At 46.1% G+C, this 20,778-nt stretch overlaps 1 protein-coding gene across 1 annotated transcript in view; it reads right to left on the reverse strand.

Annotated features, from left to right (window-relative positions):
* Positions 1-20,778, reverse strand: part of LOC145359265 (neurabin-2-like) — a 236,776-nt gene that overhangs the window by 62,076 nt on the left and 153,922 nt on the right. The window contains exon 5 of the mRNA XM_080213792.1: positions 10,027-10,131. Within this exon, the coding sequence (XP_080069918.1) occupies positions 10,027-10,131 (105 nt within the window). The remainder of the gene's footprint in view (positions 1-10,026; positions 10,132-20,778) is intronic.

The following is a 20,778-nucleotide window of genomic DNA, read 5'->3' on the forward strand; positions in this document are numbered from 1 at the left end:
ATCATACCACCATAAGATCATAAGACATGGGAGCAGAATTAGGCCACTCAGCCCATCAAGTCTGCTCCACCATTCAATCATGTCTGATATTTTTCTCATCCTCATTCTCTTGCCCTTTCCCCATAACCCCAGATCCCCTTATTAAACAAGAACTTATCTATCTCTGTCTTAAAGACCTGGCCTCCACAGCCTTCTGAGGCAAAGAGTTCCACAGATTCACCACTCTCTGGTTGAAGAAATTCCTCCTCATCTCTGTTTTAAAGGATCATCCCTTTAGTCTGAGATTGTGCCCTCTGGCTCTAGTTTTTCCTACTAGTGGAAACATCCTCTCCACGTTCACTCTATCCAGGCCTCGCAGTATTCAGTAAGTTGCTATAAGATCCCCCTCATCCTTCTAAACTCCGAGTATAGACCCAGAGTCCTCAACCGTTCCTCATTTGACAAGCTCTTCATTCCAAGGATCATTCTTGTGAACTTCCTCTGGACCCTTTCTAAGGCCAGCACATCCTTCCTTAGATATGGGGCCCAAAACTGCTCACAATGCTCCAAATGGGATCTGACTAGAGCCTTACACAGCCTCAGAAGTACATCCCTGTTCTTATTTTATAGCCCTCTTGACATGAGTGCTAATATTGCATTTGTCTTCCGACTGAACCTGCAAGTTAACCTTAAGAGAATCTTGAACAAGGGCTCCCAAGCCCCTTCGTGTTTCTGATTTCCGAAGCATTTTTCCATTTAGAAAATATCTATGGCTCCATTCTTCCTTCCAAAGTGCACAACGTCACACTTTTCCACATTGTATTCCATCTGCCACTTCTTTGCCCACTATCCTAACCTGTCCGAGTCCTCCTGCAGCCCCCCCCGAATCCTCAGTACTACCTGTCCCATTACATTATCTTTGTATCATCTGCAAACTTAGCAACTGTGCCTTCAGTTCCTGCTTCCAAATTGTGAACGCATATTGTGGAAAGTTGTAGTCCCAGCACTGACCCCTGAGGCACACCACTAGACACTGGCTGCCATCCTGAAAAAGAGCTCTTTATCCCCACTCTCTGCCTTCTGCCAGTGCAATAGGTGCGGCTGCTCAGCTCAACGCTGCTGGCGTGCCCTGAGGTCCACTTCTGGGTGAGGCTGGGGACCTACAGCTTCCGGTGTGCTCCTGCTGTATCGAGCATTCCAAACTGAAAACCCCCGTCCCAGCACGGCCTGTCCCACCACGGCTCTCCAGTCCACATTATATTGTTGGCTGCCCTCGGAAGTGGCCGAGGAAATCACATGGTTATCTCACAAAGACAGGCGTTACCAGCTTTACAAGGCAATTAAAGGTGGTCCATAAATGATGTCACTTACACCCCAAGAAGAAATTAATTACAGCGACATCAATAAACAAAATAAAACAGTTATGAGCTGTACATTGGTAAGGTCTCACTTTGTGAATATGTTTAAAACTGAGTGAAGATTGACTTCTGCACCGGAATTTTGCCGTCCCGCCTGCCACGGGAATCGTAGTGGACGGGACAGGACCATGTGAAGGCCACTTGACCTCGGGAGAGAATTTCCGGGCTTTAGGCGAATGTGCCTGGAAAATCCCACCCCCGGTCCCCTCTTTCACCAAGTAACTGTAAATGGGTCAACACCAAGGAGGAGACTGTCCTGGGACGGTCTAATTCTATGATTGCAAATAATCCCAGGGATTTGCGGTGCTAGGGAACTGTCTTGAAGGTTGTAAAGTCCTAGGGGGAGATTTTATCAAAAACTTCAACTTCTAAAGGAGGAACGAGTGTTTCTTTGAACGAATTCATCTTACCTGATTTAGTCAAATAAAAAAGAAGCCAAACTTCGTTTCCACGGGCAGGGGTGGTAATCGGGGCCTTTCTGAGCGTGAGGCTGATCTCGCTGGATTTCCAACGCTGGTAAGATCACAGAGGCAAGAAATCGGCGATTTCTCGGTTCTGTCGCGATCTTACCGGCTCGCCCCACTCATCGGGCCGGCAGTGCGAGAAGCTAAGATCGCTCCGTCCCACCGCCCCCCAACATTGAATTTGAAACTGTGGAGTTGTTATTCCCAACATACAAAGCTGCGACCTCAAAAATCTGGAAGAACAAGGGCTACGGATACATGGGGACACCACCATCTGTGCAAGCTCCCCTCTGAGTTACGCACCACCCTGATGTGGAAACGTATCGCTGTCCCTTCAAAATCCCGGAGCGCCTTTTCTAACATCACTGTGGGTGTATCTACACCACACTGGGCTGTTACAGTTCAACAAGGCCGTTCACCACTGCCTTCTCAAGAGCAATTAAAGGTGGGCAAAACATGCTGGTGCAGCCCAGTGACGGCTCTGTCCCATACACAAGAATTAAAACTGGTGAGGTGAACTTAGTTTGGTGGCCATAGGCCTGAGGATGTGGCGGTGCAGGAAAGGGGAGGGGGAGGAAGTGGGTGAGGTTGGATGTCATTTGATCTAAAGTGTGATGTTTGGAAACGAGTTGAAGAGAATTTATTCAAATATGGTTCAGCCATTAATGTTTGCCAGGCCTCTATGTCCTTAAGTTGCCATGTTCAGCAATTAGCATGTTATTTGATTATCTGTGATGTTTGCATGCTGCTTGGAATCCACACTGCTGACCAAACTTTGACCTTGACCCTTCGTTGGTTCATATCACCTCGACATTCCACGCCCCCAGCAAACATAGCATTGGGAATATCCACTGATACACTGGCCTCAACTTCAAACTTGCTCGTCACTGTCAGTGAATCCTACCTGAAGAGATTTTAGTAGAATCAGAGAGCCCACAGATCGCAGAAGGTGGGCAGTAGGTCCATCAGGTCTGCACTGACTCTCCAACAGAGCATCCCACCCAGGCCCCAAGCCCACAGCCCCATGTATTTACCCTACGTTCTCCCCGTGTCTGCGTGGGTTTCATCCGGGTGCTCCAATTTCCTCCCATGGTCCAAAGATGTGCAGGCCATACTAAATTGGGTTGGAACCTTAGCCCTGTTCACATTGGAGGGATTTTCCTGGCCCGCCACACTGAACGGGAATTTGGCTTTCCGCCAAATTTTCCAACGTCACTGCAGCGGGAATGTGACGTGAAAGGAGTCTTAGCGTCAGGGTGATTAGCAGGGTAAATACGTGAGGTTCCAGGGAGCGGGCCCAGGTGGGATTGTTGTCAGTGCGGGAATGATGGGCCGAATGGCCTCCTTCCACACTGTAGGAATTCTATGATTGAGGTCTACTTCGAGACACACGTGGCGATTGCAGACCGTAGGAGAGCACGAGAGTGGCATTGTATTCACCATGGAGTGAAGTTACTCTGTACAGAGGAGATTTACAAGGATGTTGCCTGGACTGGGAGGCATGCCTTATGAAGTTAGGTTGAGGGAACTGGGTCTCTTTTCCCTGGAGAGACGTAGGTTGAGAGGCGACCTGATAGAGGTTTATAAAATGTTGAGAGGAATAGATAGGGTGGATTCTCAGAGGCTATTTCCCTGGGTTGAAATGGTCGCTACGAGAGGACACAGGTTTAAGGTGCAGGGAGGAAAGTACAGAAGTGATGTTACGGGTAAGTTTTTCACTCAGAGGGTGGTGAGTGAATGGAATCGGCTGCCGTCAGTGGTGGTGGAGGCGAACTCGCTGGGGTCTTTTAAAAGACTTCTGGATGAGTATATATGGGGTTTTATGGGATTGGGGGTTATAGATAGGTGTTGATGTGATCGGCACAACTCGTGGGCCGAAGGGCCTGTTTGTGCTGTAGTGTTCTATGTTCTATGTTTCTCTAAAGGCTGCAAACTGGGAGTGAACGCGGTAAACAATCAACCATTCACAAAGATGAACTGAAACTTCTTGGCACCTGTTCTTTGGAGCCACAGGCGTGTTTGTCTCCACATTCATTTAACAACTTCCCATCAATTATTGACAGCTCTATTTTTAGCTGCAACAAGGCTGACATGGAACCACGACAGACGCTTTCTTCAGATGTGACGGGCTTTAATAATAAATAAATGGAAAGGTAATTGCTCCTTGCGTACAGGGTTTGTTGGAATGACATTTTTATTCTTCCCCGGGAAATATAATCACAACCTTCGGACGAGTGGCTCATTGCGACAAAGCAACAAAAAGATGCTTCACTGCCCTGAGTCGCAACTGGAAACTTTCTGAAGTGTTATTTCAAATGTGTACTGCATGAAACAAAGCTCGCACATTGTCACATGCTTGAATGGAATTAATTAATCTAAGTACACTTCTCTGATATTGTATGGGTGAGAATTAAACAGACTGATTTGGAAAAAAAGCCCTCTTGTTTCCCTTGTTTTTTGCTTCTGTTTGGAGGCCAGCCCGCCAGACAGAATAAGTGAAAGGTGTTCACAGTTATATCAATCATGTTAGGCTGGGTGCAATTTTTGCAGTGATAATTGCACAATGTTGCATTTCCAGCAAGGAAGCAATATGCTCAAGAGATAGGATGGATTGGAGATCCATGATTTTGATTGTCCATTGGAGTTTCAACTGTGACATTCAGGAATTACATTCCCATTCCTTGCTCGCAACTTGAACATTCCTCTTCAATAACTGATTAGATAGATGGAGAAAAACTACTTCCACTGATTTAAAAGGTAGCACGGTGGCTGCTTCAAATCACCAGGGACCCAGGTTCAATTCTGGCTTCGGGTCACTGTCTGTGTGGAGTTTGCACGTTCTCCCCATGTCTGCGTGGGTTTCCTCAGGATGCTCCAGTTTCCTCCCACAATCTATAGGTCTATGAGTTAGGTAGGTAAGTCACAATAAATTGCCCCTCGGTGCTCCGGGTCCCTGGCGCTGTGAGGCAGCAGGGCTAGCCACTGTGCCATCATGCCACCCTGCACATGCTAATTTCTCACTTTCGAGAGACAGGACAGGATTTTTAAATACGCTACGGGAACGGAATGAGTGGATGTGCTGCGATTAAATTTAATGCAGAGAAATGTGAAGTGATTGATTTTGGTAGGAAGAATGAGGGCGACAATATTGAAAAAAAGAGAACAACATCTCAAAGGGGTACAGGAGCAGAGGGACTTTATATGTGTACAAATCATTGAAACGAGGTGGCAATATCCCTATCATTGAACCAGAGACTCTGGGTTCAAGTTCATTGCCAAGACTGGGGCAGCACAGTGGCATTGTGGTTAGCATTCCTGCCTCACAGCATCAGGGACCCAGGTTCAATTTCTAGCCTTGGGTCACTGCCTGTGTGGAGTCTGCACATTCTCCCCGTGTCTGCATGGGTTTCCTCCGGATGTTCCTGTTTCCTCCCATAGTCCGAAAGACGTGCTGGTTAGGTGCAATGGCCATGTTAAAAAATTCTCCCTCAGTGTACCCAAACAGGCACCGGAATGTGACAACTAGGGGATTTTTACAGTAGCTTCATTGCAATATTAATACATATGCCTACTTATGACACTAATAACCATCTAAGGAGCGTTCATAACGCAGTTCAACCAACTGATAATGAGCTTGGGAATCACCCCCACCTCCCCCAGTTATTCCCAAAAGTGTTTAAAAAACTGTGGGTGCGAAAACATGTTAAACAAAAAAATTGAAGGAGGCAAAACAGATTGAGAAAGCGGTTAGTAAAGCATTACGGCCTCTGGACCTCATAACAAAATACAGACGCAAGGACATCATGGTGATTCTTTGTAAAACACAGATTTGGCGTCAACTGTAGTATTGAGGGAATTTTCCTGTCCTGCCTGCCACGGGAATCGTAGCGGACAGGGTTGGGGGGGTTGCAGACCATGCAAAGGTCTATCGACCGCTGGCAGAATTTAGGGCGAGTGTGGCTGGAAAATCCCATCCATTGTGTCCAATTCTGAGGATTACAGGTGTGAGCAAAGGCATCAGGAAAAAGTCACATGAATGGTTGCAAGGATGAAGGAGTTCAGTTACGTGGATAGATCGGGGGATATGCTCACGAGAGAAAAGACGATTAAGAAAAATTCAATAGAAATGTTGAAATTCACGAGGAGTGGATAGGAAGAAACTGCTTCCAGCAATGGTGACTTGAGGAAATGGTTTTTTATGTGCAGCGAATGGTCAGGAACTGGAATCTCACTGCCCGAGGGTCCGTCAGTGACAGATCTTATCAAAATGTCCAAAACAGAATTAAATAATCATCTGAAAAGAGAAGAAATTTGCAGGGCCACAGGGAAATGGCGGGGGAAATGGGGCAGTTGCAGAGAGTCAGCAAGCTCATCAAGAGTTGAATGGCTCCTTTTGTATTACGGCTTGGTGAGAAGTCTCACAAGTCCAACAGGTTTATTTGGTATCACGAGCTTTCGGAGCGCTGCCCCTTCATCAGAACTCACCTGAGGAAGGAGCAGCGCTCCAAAATTTTGTGATTCCCAATAAACCTGTTGGACTTTAACCTGGTGTTGTGAGTCTTCTTACTTTGCCCACCCTAGTCCAACGCTGGCACCTCCACGTCATGTATTCTGACTGTTTTATGATTCTGTGGTTATTCTAGGTGGGCTAACTTGCGATAGGTGAATCAATTTTAGACCTGTTTTTTAAAAATAACAATGTGCAGAAAGTAAACTTTACTCCAATGTGATGTTTAAAATGAGCCAACCATGTGGTGAGTTGTCATTGCTGCTTTCACATTCTGGAGTGTTGAAGCATAGCCTCAGCACTGCTGATGACTATCTACATTTTGACAGTCTGACAATCTGTTGTCTCAATACTTTGGCATCTCCTCAAGCTATGCTCAGTGGTTAAAGCATATGTGCAGGATCAAAGCTAGCAAATCGAAAGATTTGAAAAGTAGGACAAAACTAATTTTCTCACGTGAATTTTGAAAAGTGTGCTACTTTATAATGCTTCTACCTGTGCAACGTTTGTGAATTTTTATTTGGACTGAGGTGTACGTTTAGAAGTGCAAGCCAATTAGAAATACACAACTGTTTCTCCAGTTAGCACAACTTTTAGTGTGAGGCCCAAGGAGAGTCCAGGACCGGAGGGCAGAGTCTCAGAGTAAGAGGTCACACATTTAAGGCAGAGGTGAGGAGGAATTTTGTCTCTCAGAAGATAGTGAATCTGTGAAATTCTTTACTGCAAGGGGCAGTAGAGGCTAGGTCGTTAAGTATGATCAAGGCTGAGGTAGATCGATTTTTAGTCAGTAAGGGAATCAAGGGTTATGGGGATATCAGGAAAGTGGAGTTGAGGATCACAGAATCTCGACAGTACAGAAGGCAGTCAGTGGGGCAGACATGGGACCTGTTCTCTTCCCCCTCTACATGTGCGCGATGGTTCCCAGTCGGGACGGCGAATCAACGGCAAGTTTGGCTGCCAGAGATTTTTCCCCATTTTCTGCCATGATTCCAGCTGGAGTTGTGAGGCTCTAACCAGGGATGGACAATTGCAATTTAAACCCAGGCTTTCAACGGTTCCAATGCAAAATCCCCTGGATTTGTTTAAGTCCCAACATGGCCTCACCGGCCCCTGTCTCTGTACCTTCCTTCAGCCCGACAGAACTGCTCATCCCTCTGGCCCTTCCTGCATCCCCACCTTCTTACTAATATTGACGTGGCCTTTTGTCTCAGAGTTTCCTCTCTGAAATGGCCTAACTGCGACTCAATCCCCTGGCTCGGCGGGGGTGGGGGGAGGGGGGCTTTATCCTCTCTGTGCCTCACCAGCTCCCCCCTTTTTCCACTTAAAATGCCTCTCAGGTACAAACTAAGCATCCGCTTCCTCCCAGAGCCTGCCTTGGCTCAACGGCCGCTTGGTTCCGATTACACACGGCACCTTTAACAGAAAAAATATTATTGCTGCCGCTCTGTCCCTGAGCTGAGTTTAGCAAAAGTGGTGAGATACATAACTCAACCTTCAGTTAATTGCTAGCAGTGAGTCGTTGCTAAGATGTGAGACTTTAAATCAGTTAGAAATCAAAGTATAAAATATTTGCCGTCACTAAAGTCATTTCCTGGGCAGTGCGCCTTTTTTTGTTTCATGAACTGCTTTTTGTTTCTTCTGAAACGTAGCTTTTCATCCAGAACTGTTTTCAATGTGAAGCATTCTTAGGCCTGAGCTGCTTTCCTATTAACTGCACCATTGGTCCTTCGGGCTTTCCTGTGCTTTGCTATAATAAGCAACGGAACAATGTGAGGTTTTGGGATCAAGGGCAACGCTAGATTCTTTTCTGAGTTGCCAAGACTTCCAACACTGCGTTATAATTCAAATATAGGCAGCACATTCACATGGGGCGGCACGGTGGCATAGTGGTTAGCACTGCTGCCTCACAGCGCCAGGGATCTGGGTTCGATACCCGACTTGGGGCACAGTCGGTGTGGAGTTTGCACGTTCGCCGGGTGCTCCAGTTTCCTCTCACAGTCCAAAGCTTCCATGGTTCTTTGTGTTAATGTCTCACTGGTCAATCCCTTGAGTGTTTCACAGGAGACATCAAGGACACTTACAGGAAAGGCAGGAAATGGAGAAGAGGGAGGGGAGAATTACATAGAATTTACAGCACGCGTCCTACATCAGGAGAGGAGGCGAGGTAGGGGGAGAGTGTGTGATGGAGTCAGTGTGGGAGAAAAGAGAGTTCAGAAAGGGAGGTGAGGGATGTGGGAGAGGATGAAGAGAGGACAGGAAAGAGGAGGAGCCAGGGAGACAAGATAAGGGGAATATGGAGGGTAGGAGAGATGGGAGAGGAGGAGTAGAGGAAAGGAGAGAAAAAGAACAGCTAAACTCCCCCATGCACCAGAACTCGTCCAGCCAGCCTGAAGATTGAGGCTGGACAGCAAATGGTCCCTAAGTGGACAGTAATTTGGCCACGCAAAGGCCTCAACAGAGGCAAGGGAAGGCAGGTCATTCAAGCACTTGCCCAACCCAGCGTGAAATTGCCAAGAGCTTGGATGGGCAGGAAACCAGCTGGAAGCCTATTCAAGAAATTTTATGCACCCTCCCACACCACCCCCCCCCCCCCCCAAACACCCCACCACGACCCTGCTTACAAACCCAGCAGAGGGGCGCCCCTAGGATTCTCCCATTAGGAGGGGATTATGTGCTCAGGATTTAAGATACAATTGCACCATAATCCAAATCATTGTTAATCATTGAAGATCATTGATCATAGAATACCTACAATGCAGAAGAAAGCCATTCAGCCCATCGAGCCTGCACGGACAGCAATCCCACCATTCCCCATCTCCATAACCCCACATACTTACCCTGCTAATCCCCCTGATTAAGGGGCAACTTAGAATGACCAATCCATCTGACCTGCACATCCTTGTACTGTGGGAGGAAACTGGAGCACCCGGAGGAAGCCCATGCAGACACAGGGAGAACGTGCAGACTCCACACAGCCACCCAAGGCCACTATTGAATCCGGGTCCCTGGTGCTTTGAGGCCACAGTGCAGCCCATAATGTGATGAAACGGAGTTATTAACAAAATAAAACACTACATTGTTCAGTTGCTAACAGTAGCTGTTATCTATGTGCTGAAGCTGTAACCATCCGAAAGTCGATACGGAATTTTCATAGAGAATCACAGTGTCATAGAGTTCCTATAGTACAGAAGGAGGACATTCGGCCCATTGAGTCTGTACCAACCATAATCCCACCCAGGCCCTATTCTTGATTAAACCCTGCTAAACCCTCTGACACTAAGGGGTAATTTAAAGTGACCAATCCACCTAAATCGCACATCTTTGGGCTGTGGGAGGAAACCAGAGCACGCAGAGGAAACCCATACAGACATGGGGAGAATGTGCAAACTCCACACAGGTAATGACCCGAGCTGGGAATCGAACACAGGTCCCTGAGACAGCAGTGCTAACCACTGCGCCACCGTGCTGCCCAGTCTATTTTGAAGTAGATCAGGGGGTAGAATTTCAGTGTGGTGAGGAAGGGGGTTCCTCAATCTTCAGTAGTTTCTCTGGGGCTTCTTGTCCACGATTGAAAGACTCTCTGCAGAAATTCAGAGTGGCCCATTCTTTAGGATCTAGCTGCCCCGGGATTCCTTCCACGAGCGTGCTCAGTACTTACCTGACGGTGCCTTTCGTGTTTCGAAGAACCGAGGCGGCGAAGCTCTGGGTCACGCCAACCAGACTGATTCCATCCACCTCCACAATTAGGTCATTCACCTGAATTCTGAAGAAGGGAAAAAGAAGGAGAAATCAACATTTATCCGATGGGAATAACTTCGCTCTACCTCGGCAGCAGCCGGTCCAAATCCAGCTCAACTGTCACGATGGAAGTCTGCAAGACATCACAGTCAAGTAGCAAGCAACATTTTTGCAGTAAGATAAAAGCAAAATACTGCGGATGCTGAATTCCAACAATTTTATAGGCTATTTTTAGTTTGAAGCTCAACGGGGAGAGATTGAATAAACCGCGATTGTTCTCCCTGGAAAGACGGAGGCTGAGGTGCGACCTGATTGAAGTTTATAAAATTACGAGAGGTATAGATAGGATGAACAGTCAGAAGCATTTTCCCAGGGCAGAAACGACAAATACAAGGGGGCACAAGTTCAAGATAAGGGGGGAAAGGTTCAGTGAAGATGTGCGGGGGAAGTTTTTATACACAGAGGATGGTGAGGGCCTGAAATGGATTGCCGAGTGAGGTGGTTGAGATGGTTACATTAGCCACATTTAAGACTTATCTTGACAGGCATACAAACAAACGGGGAATAGGGGGATGTAGGCAGTTGGTTAGATAGGCACAGGCTTAGACGGCTGAAGGGCCTATTCCTGTGCTGTACTGTTCTTTGTAAGGAGAAAGAGGTATGATGAGGCTATTATCACAGAATAACCTGCACTCAAAACCTGCTTGAAAAATGGTTCTATGGACTAGAGTGGAATTAGGATTACAGTTTCTCTTTATTCATTTCTGGGGTGTGAGCGTCACTGGCTAGACCACCATTTATTTATTTTTTATTCATTTGTGAAACAGGCATCGCTGACTGGCCAGCATTTATTGCCCATCCCTAGTTGGGAATCAACCACATTGCTGTGGCCCTGAAGTCACACATAATCACACACAGGCCAGACCAGGCAAATTTCCTTCCCTAAAGGACATTAGTGAACGATTTTTCTGACAATCGACAATGGTTTCATGGTCATCAGTAGATTCTCAACTCCACATTTTTTTTATTGAATTGAAATTCCACCAACTGCTGTGGCGGGGCTCGAACCGGGGTCCCCCAGAACATTGGCTGAGTTTCTGGATGAATAGTCTAGCGATGATGCCACTAGACCATCACCCCCCCTTTACTGTCCATCCCCAACTGTCCTCAAGAAGGTGGCGGTGAGCTGCCTTCTTGAACTGCTGCAGTTCCTGTGATGTAGGTACACCCACCGTGCTGTTTGGGAGAGAGTTCCAGGATTCTGGCCCAGGATTATGCTGCAGAATCTTTACTCAAGATAGAGGCTGATGATCCGCTATAAAATGGACTTCTTGCTAAAGACAGGGAGTGGAATTTTCCTGCTTCACCCGCTATGGGAATCGTAGTGGGCGGGATACAGACCATGCAAAGATCCATTGACCTCAGGTGGGATTTTCCGGGCTTGGGGCCAGCGCGGCCTGAAAATCCCACCCAACAACTTTATATACATGAACAAAATGTGGTGTAAAACAGAACAGGGTTAGAAAGAAAGGAACAGAGATTTTGCCTTCCAATTTTAACAGCAAACATTTATGGGGCCGAATCTTGGGTGATTTGGTCGCAGTACAGATTATGAAGATGATAACTTGTACTACATGGAGCCTGAGAGAGAGGGGTCAAAGTTTTACCATGCTCGCGGGAGATCTTTTTCAGCTGAATCCTCAGCTCTCATGAGAAGTCCTGCTCCTTGCGTGACAGATTTGCTCTTGCACTTGCACTGCAGTGTGGCTGACTCTCAGCTGCCCTCTGAAATGGCCGAGCAAGCCACTCAGTTGGACTTGATCCCACTGCACGATGCAGCAGGACCCCCAAATGATGTTGCGGCTGTGGTGAACACTCAAAGGAGCATTATGGGGCTGAATGAGAAATCTGCAGAGAAAGCTCAACCACCAGTACAATTACTCAGGGATCCCAGGACTGTGGGTGCGTGACTGAGCAAACCTTGTTAACAACATTAACTACAAACCTCTCCGATCAATCAAAATTCATCAACCAGTCTTGCTAAACAGTTAGTTTATGACAAGCTGCATCTTTCTGTTTCAAGGCAGCAAGTAGCCTATGAGGGCAGACCATAACCGTGCCACAGAGTCAGATATGAGTATGGTTCCATTGGAATCCTCTTTCAAACATAATCATGTTCCTCGCATTACAGTAAATTACAGCAGTAAACATGAAGTGAAGGAATTGGCACTTGTTTTGAAAGAAGTCCCACTTAGCTTTGCTACGACCGCTGGACACTATAAGATGGTTATGTTTTAAACTGTCTCCTTTAATTCAAGGCAGAATGGGCAACAGTTTGGAAAGAGGGGAACATAACCTCTTATGACATATGCCCAGAGACAAGCCAACGTGATCTGGTTTCTATGGGGACATGGGCCCAGGTCAAAACTTATTGAATGCAAAGTACAGGTTTTGACACTTGGATACAGCAGAGGAGGCAACTATTCTTGCTGTGTACAGGCTCACAGAGTATCAGAGCCAGCCAGAGAAATTTTAGGGAAAAAGGCTCACAACAGGTGATGCTATGCCAAGCAAAGGGCATTTACATATTAGTCACCAAGCAGTGTGCTGGTGAGTATGGTCTCCTGTTTAAATAAATAAGCATGAGGATTAGTAAAGATCAAGGATTCACTAATGGATGCCTTGCTGTTGGAAGTTTGTTTGAATAAGCTCAGATGATTGGTTGAAGGAGACATTGTTTAAAGGACTCTGGAAGATTCACTCTGCTGGGACAGGGAGAAACGATCCTGCTAAAGCCAGAATGAGCTTGGGGACTTTAAACACAAGACTACATTTCTCCTGAGTGTTCAGTGCAATGTTTAAATGTGGCATAGGTTTTGGTTGTATTAAGAAGTTATTCAGGGGAACCATTTCTCTATAAAGGCAAAATACTGGAATTTGAAACAAAATCAGAAAATGGTGGAAAATCTCGGCAGGTCTGACATCATCTGTGGCGACAGAACAAAGAACAAAGAAAATAACAGCACAGGAACAGGTCCTTCGGCTTCTAGCCGGCACTGACTCTGCTGCCCAATTAAACTAAAACCCCCTTACCCTTCCAGGGCCCATATCCCTCTATTCCCATCCTATTCATGTATTTGTCAAGACACCCTTTAAAAGTCACTATCGAATCTCCTTCCACTACCTCTCCTTGGCAGCGAGTTCCAGGCACCCTTCACCCTCTGTGTAAAAAGCTTGCCTCAGACATCTCCTTTAAACCTTATCTCTCGCATCTTAAACCTATGCCCCATAGTAATTGACTCTTCCACCCTAGGAAAAAGCTTCTGGCTATCCACTCTGTCCACACCCCTCATAATCTTGTAGGCTTCTATCAGGTCGTCCCTCGAACTTCGTCATTCCAGTGAGAACAAACTAAGTTTCTCCAATCTCTCCTCATAGCTAATGTCCTCCACACCAGCAACATCCTGGTAAATCTTTTCTGTACCCTCTCCAAGTAGAACCAAAGTTTCGAGTCTGGATGACTTTTTGTCAGAGCTCTGACAAAGGGTCATTCAGACTCGAAACACTGGCTCTATTCTCTCTCCACAGATGCTGTCAGACCTGCTGAGGTTTTCCAGCATTTTCTGTTTTTGTTTACCTTTTCTGTAACTTAGTGTGTTTGCTGCCTACTGAGTAATGTTTAGCCACTGTTGATCTTAATTTGTTTGTTAAAGTAAAAGTCTTAAAACATGAAATCTTGTTATGCTTCGATGACTGAGAAATTTATATTTCTTTTTAGAAGTGATCAGGCGCTACTGGGATTTAGCACACTAAACAGTAATTACACAGGTTGGATTCAATGGGGATCAACAAAAGATTAGCCTCCACTAAGCTGAGGTTTATTCTTTCTTGGCTAGTGTAAAAATTTGTTTTTTCCTCTGGTCTCTCTTCCCCAAAGGCCACTATTAGTAGGGCCTGGAAGTCCAATGATAGAAATTTATCCATACAAGCTGGCTGGCAATCCTGTGGGGAGCATGTCTAATTATGGATTAGATGGGTTGAGGTGGCGGAGATTATTCAATTCCAGTCGTTACTTGTTCTGTTTGTGTGGAAATCCCATTTTGATGATCCAAATGCTCTTCCGCTCTCACACCTGACAAGAAAAACCCTAGCCACCCCTCTCTGACATTCAATGGTATTGCCATCACTAAATTCCCCACCATCAACATCCTGGGAGCTACCACTGACCAAAAACTGAATTGAACTAGTTGTATAAATACAAGAGCAGGTAAGAGTTTGGGAAGTAATTCACTCCCCAAAGCCTGTCCATTACCTGCAGGGCACAAGTTAGAAGTATGATAGAATATTCTCCACTTGCCTGGATGGGTGCAGCTTCAAGAAAGTCAAAACCATCAAAGACGAAGTACCCTGCTTAACTGGCACCCCATCCACCACCTTAAACATTCTATGCAGAGTCTGCACATTGTCCCCGTGTCCAGGACTGAAGATCCTTAGGGTCGCATAACTTTTCTGGTCTTAATAACTTAGCACCTGTACCTTTTGACCCTTGAATATGCAAGGGTTCAAAACAAAGGTTGGCAACCACCTCATTGTCACTTCTCAGAGCTTTTTATTTTATTCATTCAAGGAATGTGGGCTTTGTTGGTTAGGTCAGGTGCCCATCTCAAATATGAGCTGGTACCTAACTGGCATCGCCAGAGGAAACTGATCTGGGTGATAACTAATTTTTTTTTATTCATGCATGACACATGGGCATTGCCGGCTGGCCAACATTTATTGACCATTCCTAGTCAACTACATTGCTGTAGCTCTGCAGTCACATGTAGGTAAGGATGACAGATTTTCTTTCCTAAAGGACATTAGTGAACTTTTTTTTATTCATTCGTGGGGCATAGTTATCGCTGGCTGGTCAGCATTTATTGCCCAACTCTAGTTGTCTGAGGGCAGTTGAGAGTTAATCACATTGGTGTGGCTCTGGAGTCACATGTAGGCTGGACCAGGTAAAGATAGCAAATTCCTTCCTAAACAGCATGAGTGAACCAGATGGGCCTTCCTGACAACGGTCACCATTAGATTCTGAATTCCAGATATTTATTTATATTGGATTCAAGTTCCACCAGCTGCCGTGGCAGGATTCAAACCCAGGTCCCCAGAACATTAGCTGAGTTTCTTGAATAATAGCCTAGCGATAATACCATTAGGCCATCGCCTCCCCATCCTCCCTTAACTATACTCAGTTGCCTCTTTGTGTCCCAGTAAGCCCACAATATGCCTGGACTAATGCCACATGCTCACTCTCATGCTAACTATGGCAACAGATTACGAAAAGAAGGCAGTCATACAGACCACACATTGTAGAATCTTCCATCAAAATCTAAGCATGCCATTATGAACGGGTTAACACGTGCCTTTATGCACACGTCCCTCTTAAAATATGAATGCACCGTATTTATTATTTATTTGCATGTTAACTATGCAGCTGTAACACTAAGTCAAAGAGTGTGAATGTTTCTGTATGACTTCAGGCCTGACCTCGGTCACAGTGCAACTTAATCAATGGGTGACTGACTGACTTTTACAATTGGACATCATTGTTTAATGGGAGAGGCAAATCCCGCTTCAGAAAGATACATTACAATTTAATGATCCTATCAGCGCACCTATAAATAGAGCTACGGAGAACAAAGGTATACAGTAGGGAATTGGGCCAAAATTATATATCAGAGACACTCATTGTATTTGAACAAAAATGACATTCACTAAATATAAAACATATTAAGTGACTTGATTGAATAATTCATGAGCTATTAAGTCACCAATGGACTTTGAGCATTAGATCACAAGTTGGGTGTATTCAATGGGTGGCATGGGTGGCACAGTGGTTAGCACTGCTGCCTCACAGCGCCAGGGACCCAGGTTCGATTCCTGGCTTGGGTCACTCCCTGTGCGGAATCTGCACGTTCTCCCCGTGACTGTGTGAGTTTTCTCCGAGTACTCCAGTTTCCCTCCCACAGTTCAAACGACATGCTGGTTAGGTGCATTGGCCATGCTGAATTCTCCCTCAGTGTACCCGAGCAGGTGCCAGAGCATGGCAACGAGGGTATTTTCACATTGTAGCGTTAATGTAAGCCTACGTGCGATACTAGTAAATAAACTTGAACTTTAAACTCAATGGAATCTCAATTATTTATGGTTGGCACAGTGACACCTCACAATGCCAGGGACCCAGGTTCAATTCCAGCCTCGAGTGACTGTCTGTATGGAGTTTGCATGTTCTCCCCATGTCTGCGTGAGTTTCATCTGGGTGCTCCAGTTTCTTCCCACAGTCCAAGGATATGCGGAATAGGTTGATTGGCCATGCTAAATTGCTCCTTAGTGTCGGGGGATTAGCAGGGTAAATATGTGGGATTATGGAATAAGGCCTGGGTAGGATTGTTATCGGTGCAGGCTTGATGGGCTGAATGGCCTCCTTCTGCACTGTAGGGATTCTATGATTCTGGGAACTCAGATCACATTGAGTGACCTTTCTTTTACTTTAGTTTAGAAGTGCTGGTGAGTTTGATTACAACTTCTCGCCAAACTGTGAATTCCTCACATTCAATCAATCGTGCAATCTCTCTGTAGGAGAACATTGATCGCGATTACAGAAGTGGAGCTAGCATTAACATGACCTATCTTGTCCATTTTATTTCTCAATGTTAAGGTGAAACAAGAATAACCTGGATCTGGCCTGGTCTAATCTGTAAGGACTGAGTGGGCTCGATTTCTACGGGTGTTTTACATGGGAAAGTCATGGGCAACTAGGCTAGTAAATGGTCCTTCTTCATCTCAGTGGGCCACAAGATTGAAATTGGGCTTGTTCACTAATTATGACCCCATGAATAAGATTAAATACACTTAATACTTGCCGAATATTTCATTAAAGGTCACAGAAAATGCTGCATCACTTATCTATAAATAGAACCATCATCCACTTCAAATGGTGACAACAGAAGAAATATTTACACTTTGGATGCAGAGAGAGCATGCACCTCACTTCACTTGCCCTTGCTTTAGGTGTGAATCGCTTCAGCCAGATTGGTTTAGTTCAGTTTGCTGGTTAGCAATGCAGAGCGACACCAACAGCGTGGTGTCCCAGCAAAATTTATTCATGAAGGTCCTGCCTTCTCAACCTCACCTGAGGTGAGATGATCCTCAGGTTAAATCACCACCAGTCAGCTCTCCCCCTCGGGGTAGCAACCAATGGTCATCTGGCACTATGGTGACTTTACCAGCAGGAAGACTACATGGGCAGAAATCAGCACATCGTGGGCGATAGTTAACAAAATGTCACGTGGGCCACACTCACTCAGATAGGCCTCACGTGGTCCCAGGGTCACAGATTATCCACCACTATTGCGGACTAAGCTTTCACTGTGCCTCTCCCATGACTGTGTACTTGATCCTTGCGGTCGTTAAGCTGCTGGTTTACTCACAAAGTCCACAAGCAGCTCACATGAGGGGGTGGAGAATTGGGTAGCCTGTCACTTCTTAAAGGGAGGTGATGTTCTCCTGGCCAGTGTGTGGGAAACTGCCCTTCTGGAGTAGCCAGCTCAATACTGCCGACTGGAAGAGGAAACATACCAATTCAAAGGCTGGGATTTGCCGCTCTGGGCCTAAGTCCTGTGGTAGGGAGGGGAAGCAAAACTTTTGTCCATTGCAGAGCCCAGTGGAAAAATCGCGTGATACCAGGCTTACTAATTATGCAAATAGGTGTTTCTGGACATTATATGGAGCAGGGCAAGTAGGAAGTAGCTCACACCGGCAGGCGCCTAACTTAAAATGCATGTAGAGAAAAACAGCTTAATAGAAACAGAGAAAATAGGAACAGAGAAAATAGGAGCAAAGTTTCTATGAGGTCCCCTCTCACTCTTCTAAACTCCAATGAATATAATCCTAACCAACTTAGTCTCTCCTCATATGACAGACTTGCCATCCCAGGGATCAGCCTGGTAAACCTTTGTTGCACTCCCTGTATTTAGCACTTTGAACCTGCCCCACTAATCAACATCATCATGACTGATCCTGTATCTCTATATCTCTACACTGCACTCCAGCTCTCTCCCAAAACCCCTTGACACTAACTGCATTCACCAGAGGACAGCCCCGCAGTGCAGAAAAATGATGAATAACATCATTCACACCAGCAACCAGAACCCTCTATTTCCCATATGTATCTCACTGAAGGGGAACTGGATCATGGGCCTCACTGACTCGGCCACCGTCTCCACTGTCCATGCAAAAAATCGTCTCTCAGGCTGATGTGGTGGTGCCTCATAGCGGAGAGGCAGGGAGTGGGGAACCATGCAAAGATCCATTGCCCTCAGGTAGGATTTCCCGGTTTTGGGGACAGCTGATGCTATGCTTCTGTTGGCCTTGTCCTGCTATCAGCATGAGCTCACTGCTCTGCTAAGTGTCGTCCAATAACCCTTGTGGACTGGCTGCAGTGCATCTTACACATGGCGCAGAGAAGCCAGTGGATTATTGGTGAAAAATGGCATCCTACAAACACCACCTGCATCCCAATTGTTCACAAACCATACATAGAAACACACACAGAAAATAGAAGCACGAGGAGGCCATTCAGCCCTTCGAGCCTGCTCTACCATTCATTATAATCATGGCTGATCATCAAATTCACTATCCTGAATCCCCCCTTCCCCCCGCCACCCCATATCCCTTGACCCCTTTAGCCCCAAGAGCTACATTTAATTTCTTCTTGAAATCACACAACCTTTTGGTTTTAACTACTTTCACTACTGTGACAGTAAATTCCACAATTAACCATTCTCCTCACCTCGGTTCTAAAAGGTTTACCCCTTATCCTCAAACTCTGACCCCTACTTCAGGGCTCCCCCATCATCGGGAGCATTCTTTCTGAATCTACCCTGTCTAATCCTTTTAGAATTGTATAAATTTCTATGAGAATCTCTCTCGTTCTTCAAAACACCAATGAATATATTCCGAACCGACTTAGTCTCTCCTCATATGACAGACTTGCCATCCCAGAAATCAGCCTGGTAAACTTTCATTGCAATCCCTCTTTAGTAAGGTCATCCTTCCTCAGATAAAAACACCTAAACTGCACACAATACTCCAGGTGTGACCTCACCAACGCCCTATACAACTGCAGTAAAACATCCTTATTGCTATAATCCAATCCTCTCGCTATGTAGGCCAACATACCATTTGCCTTTGCTACTTCCCGCTTCCCATCTTCTCCTCTTGAGCAGGACAAGATAATGTACAGCAGGCATGACGGAGAGGACGGGAGGGGTATGGCTGAACTCAGGCATCTGACACCATTTGAAGAGCGGGCTGCTGAGTTGCCAGGGGAGTTTTGGCCTTGTGCAGTGGCGAGGTCCACCTTCCTCCACGCAGTAAGGGACCATCCGACTGTCTTGATGTAAAAATCTAAGGATCATGCTTGTGGTCATGTTGGAGGCAGCCCACACAGTCACTCACTCTTTCCTCTTTCAATTACAGGCGCCAGCAAGGAGGGTGAGGCTTGACCTCAACCCCAAGCCCAGCATCACTCCAGGAGTGAGGAGGATGAGGACGATGAAGACATTGCAACTGGAGCACAGTCACCTGCACCCTGCAGTAGCCTAGAGACACACACCTTTCTAGACCTGGTTCAGGAAGGGTCCCACACTCTTGTGGTCACCTCACTAACACATATCCACAATAGGGGGAGGCAGGGGCAGCCATGGTCACTAGCACTTGGAGGATTACTGGGAAAGAGGCTTCAAATGAGTCTGAGTCATAGAAGTTTACGGTATGGAAACAGGCCCTTTGGCCCATCTTGTCCATGCTGCCCCTTCTTTTAACCACTAAGCTAGTCCCAATTGTCAGCATTTGGCTTATATCCCTCTATACCCATCTTATAACCGTCTAAACGCTTTTTAGAAGGCAAAATTGTATGTGCCTCTACTACTGCCTCTGGCAACTCGTTCCAGACACTCATCATCCTCAGTAAAAAAAGTTGTCCCTCTGGGCTCTTTTGTATTTCTTCCCTCTCACCTTAAACCTATTCCCTCTAGTTTTTGACTCTCTTAATGCCTTCTAGGTTTAGACTCCCCGAATGCCCTTTAGTTTTAGACTCCCCTAGACTCCCCTATCCTCTGGATAAATATTCTGCTGAGCCTCTGAGAGTGGTCCTAGTCAAGATGCTGGAGGTGCTGACCCCAATTCCTATTTGTCGAGGACCTTTCAACTCCAGCCCCTAGAATCACAGTAGCAAGACATGCCAGACTAAGCTGGCATCTGCCAGGCCTCGAGACTCCAGAGAACCAGGGCTGAAGGGCCAAAGTAACCAAAGACAACAGGGCACCATGGCAAATAGGCTGTCTTCACCCCTATCGCAGATATTGGAGGAGCTCCTAGACTTAGTGGCGGGAAAGATTAGTTCAAGTGTGTACTGTGGTCTCACTATGGTGATATGGGTGCATCACCATTGTTTATTGTCCATGCACACTTACCAATATATGCACAGCTGCACTTTAACCACATTGGCGCAGATGTGTTCTGGACTGGCATGAAATACTGCTGGTGGCCAATTAGATATGGAGGTGTGGGGGGTAGGGGTGAAATTTCCAGCCAGGTGTCCGTTTGAATCCTGACCATGAGATGC

Source organism: Carcharhinus amblyrhynchos, chromosome 27 (assembly GCF_965287045.1).
Source record: "Carcharhinus amblyrhynchos chromosome 27, sCarAmb.v2.hapA, whole genome shotgun sequence".
Lineage (NCBI taxonomy): Eukaryota > Metazoa > Chordata > Chondrichthyes > Carcharhiniformes > Carcharhinidae > Carcharhinus > Carcharhinus amblyrhynchos.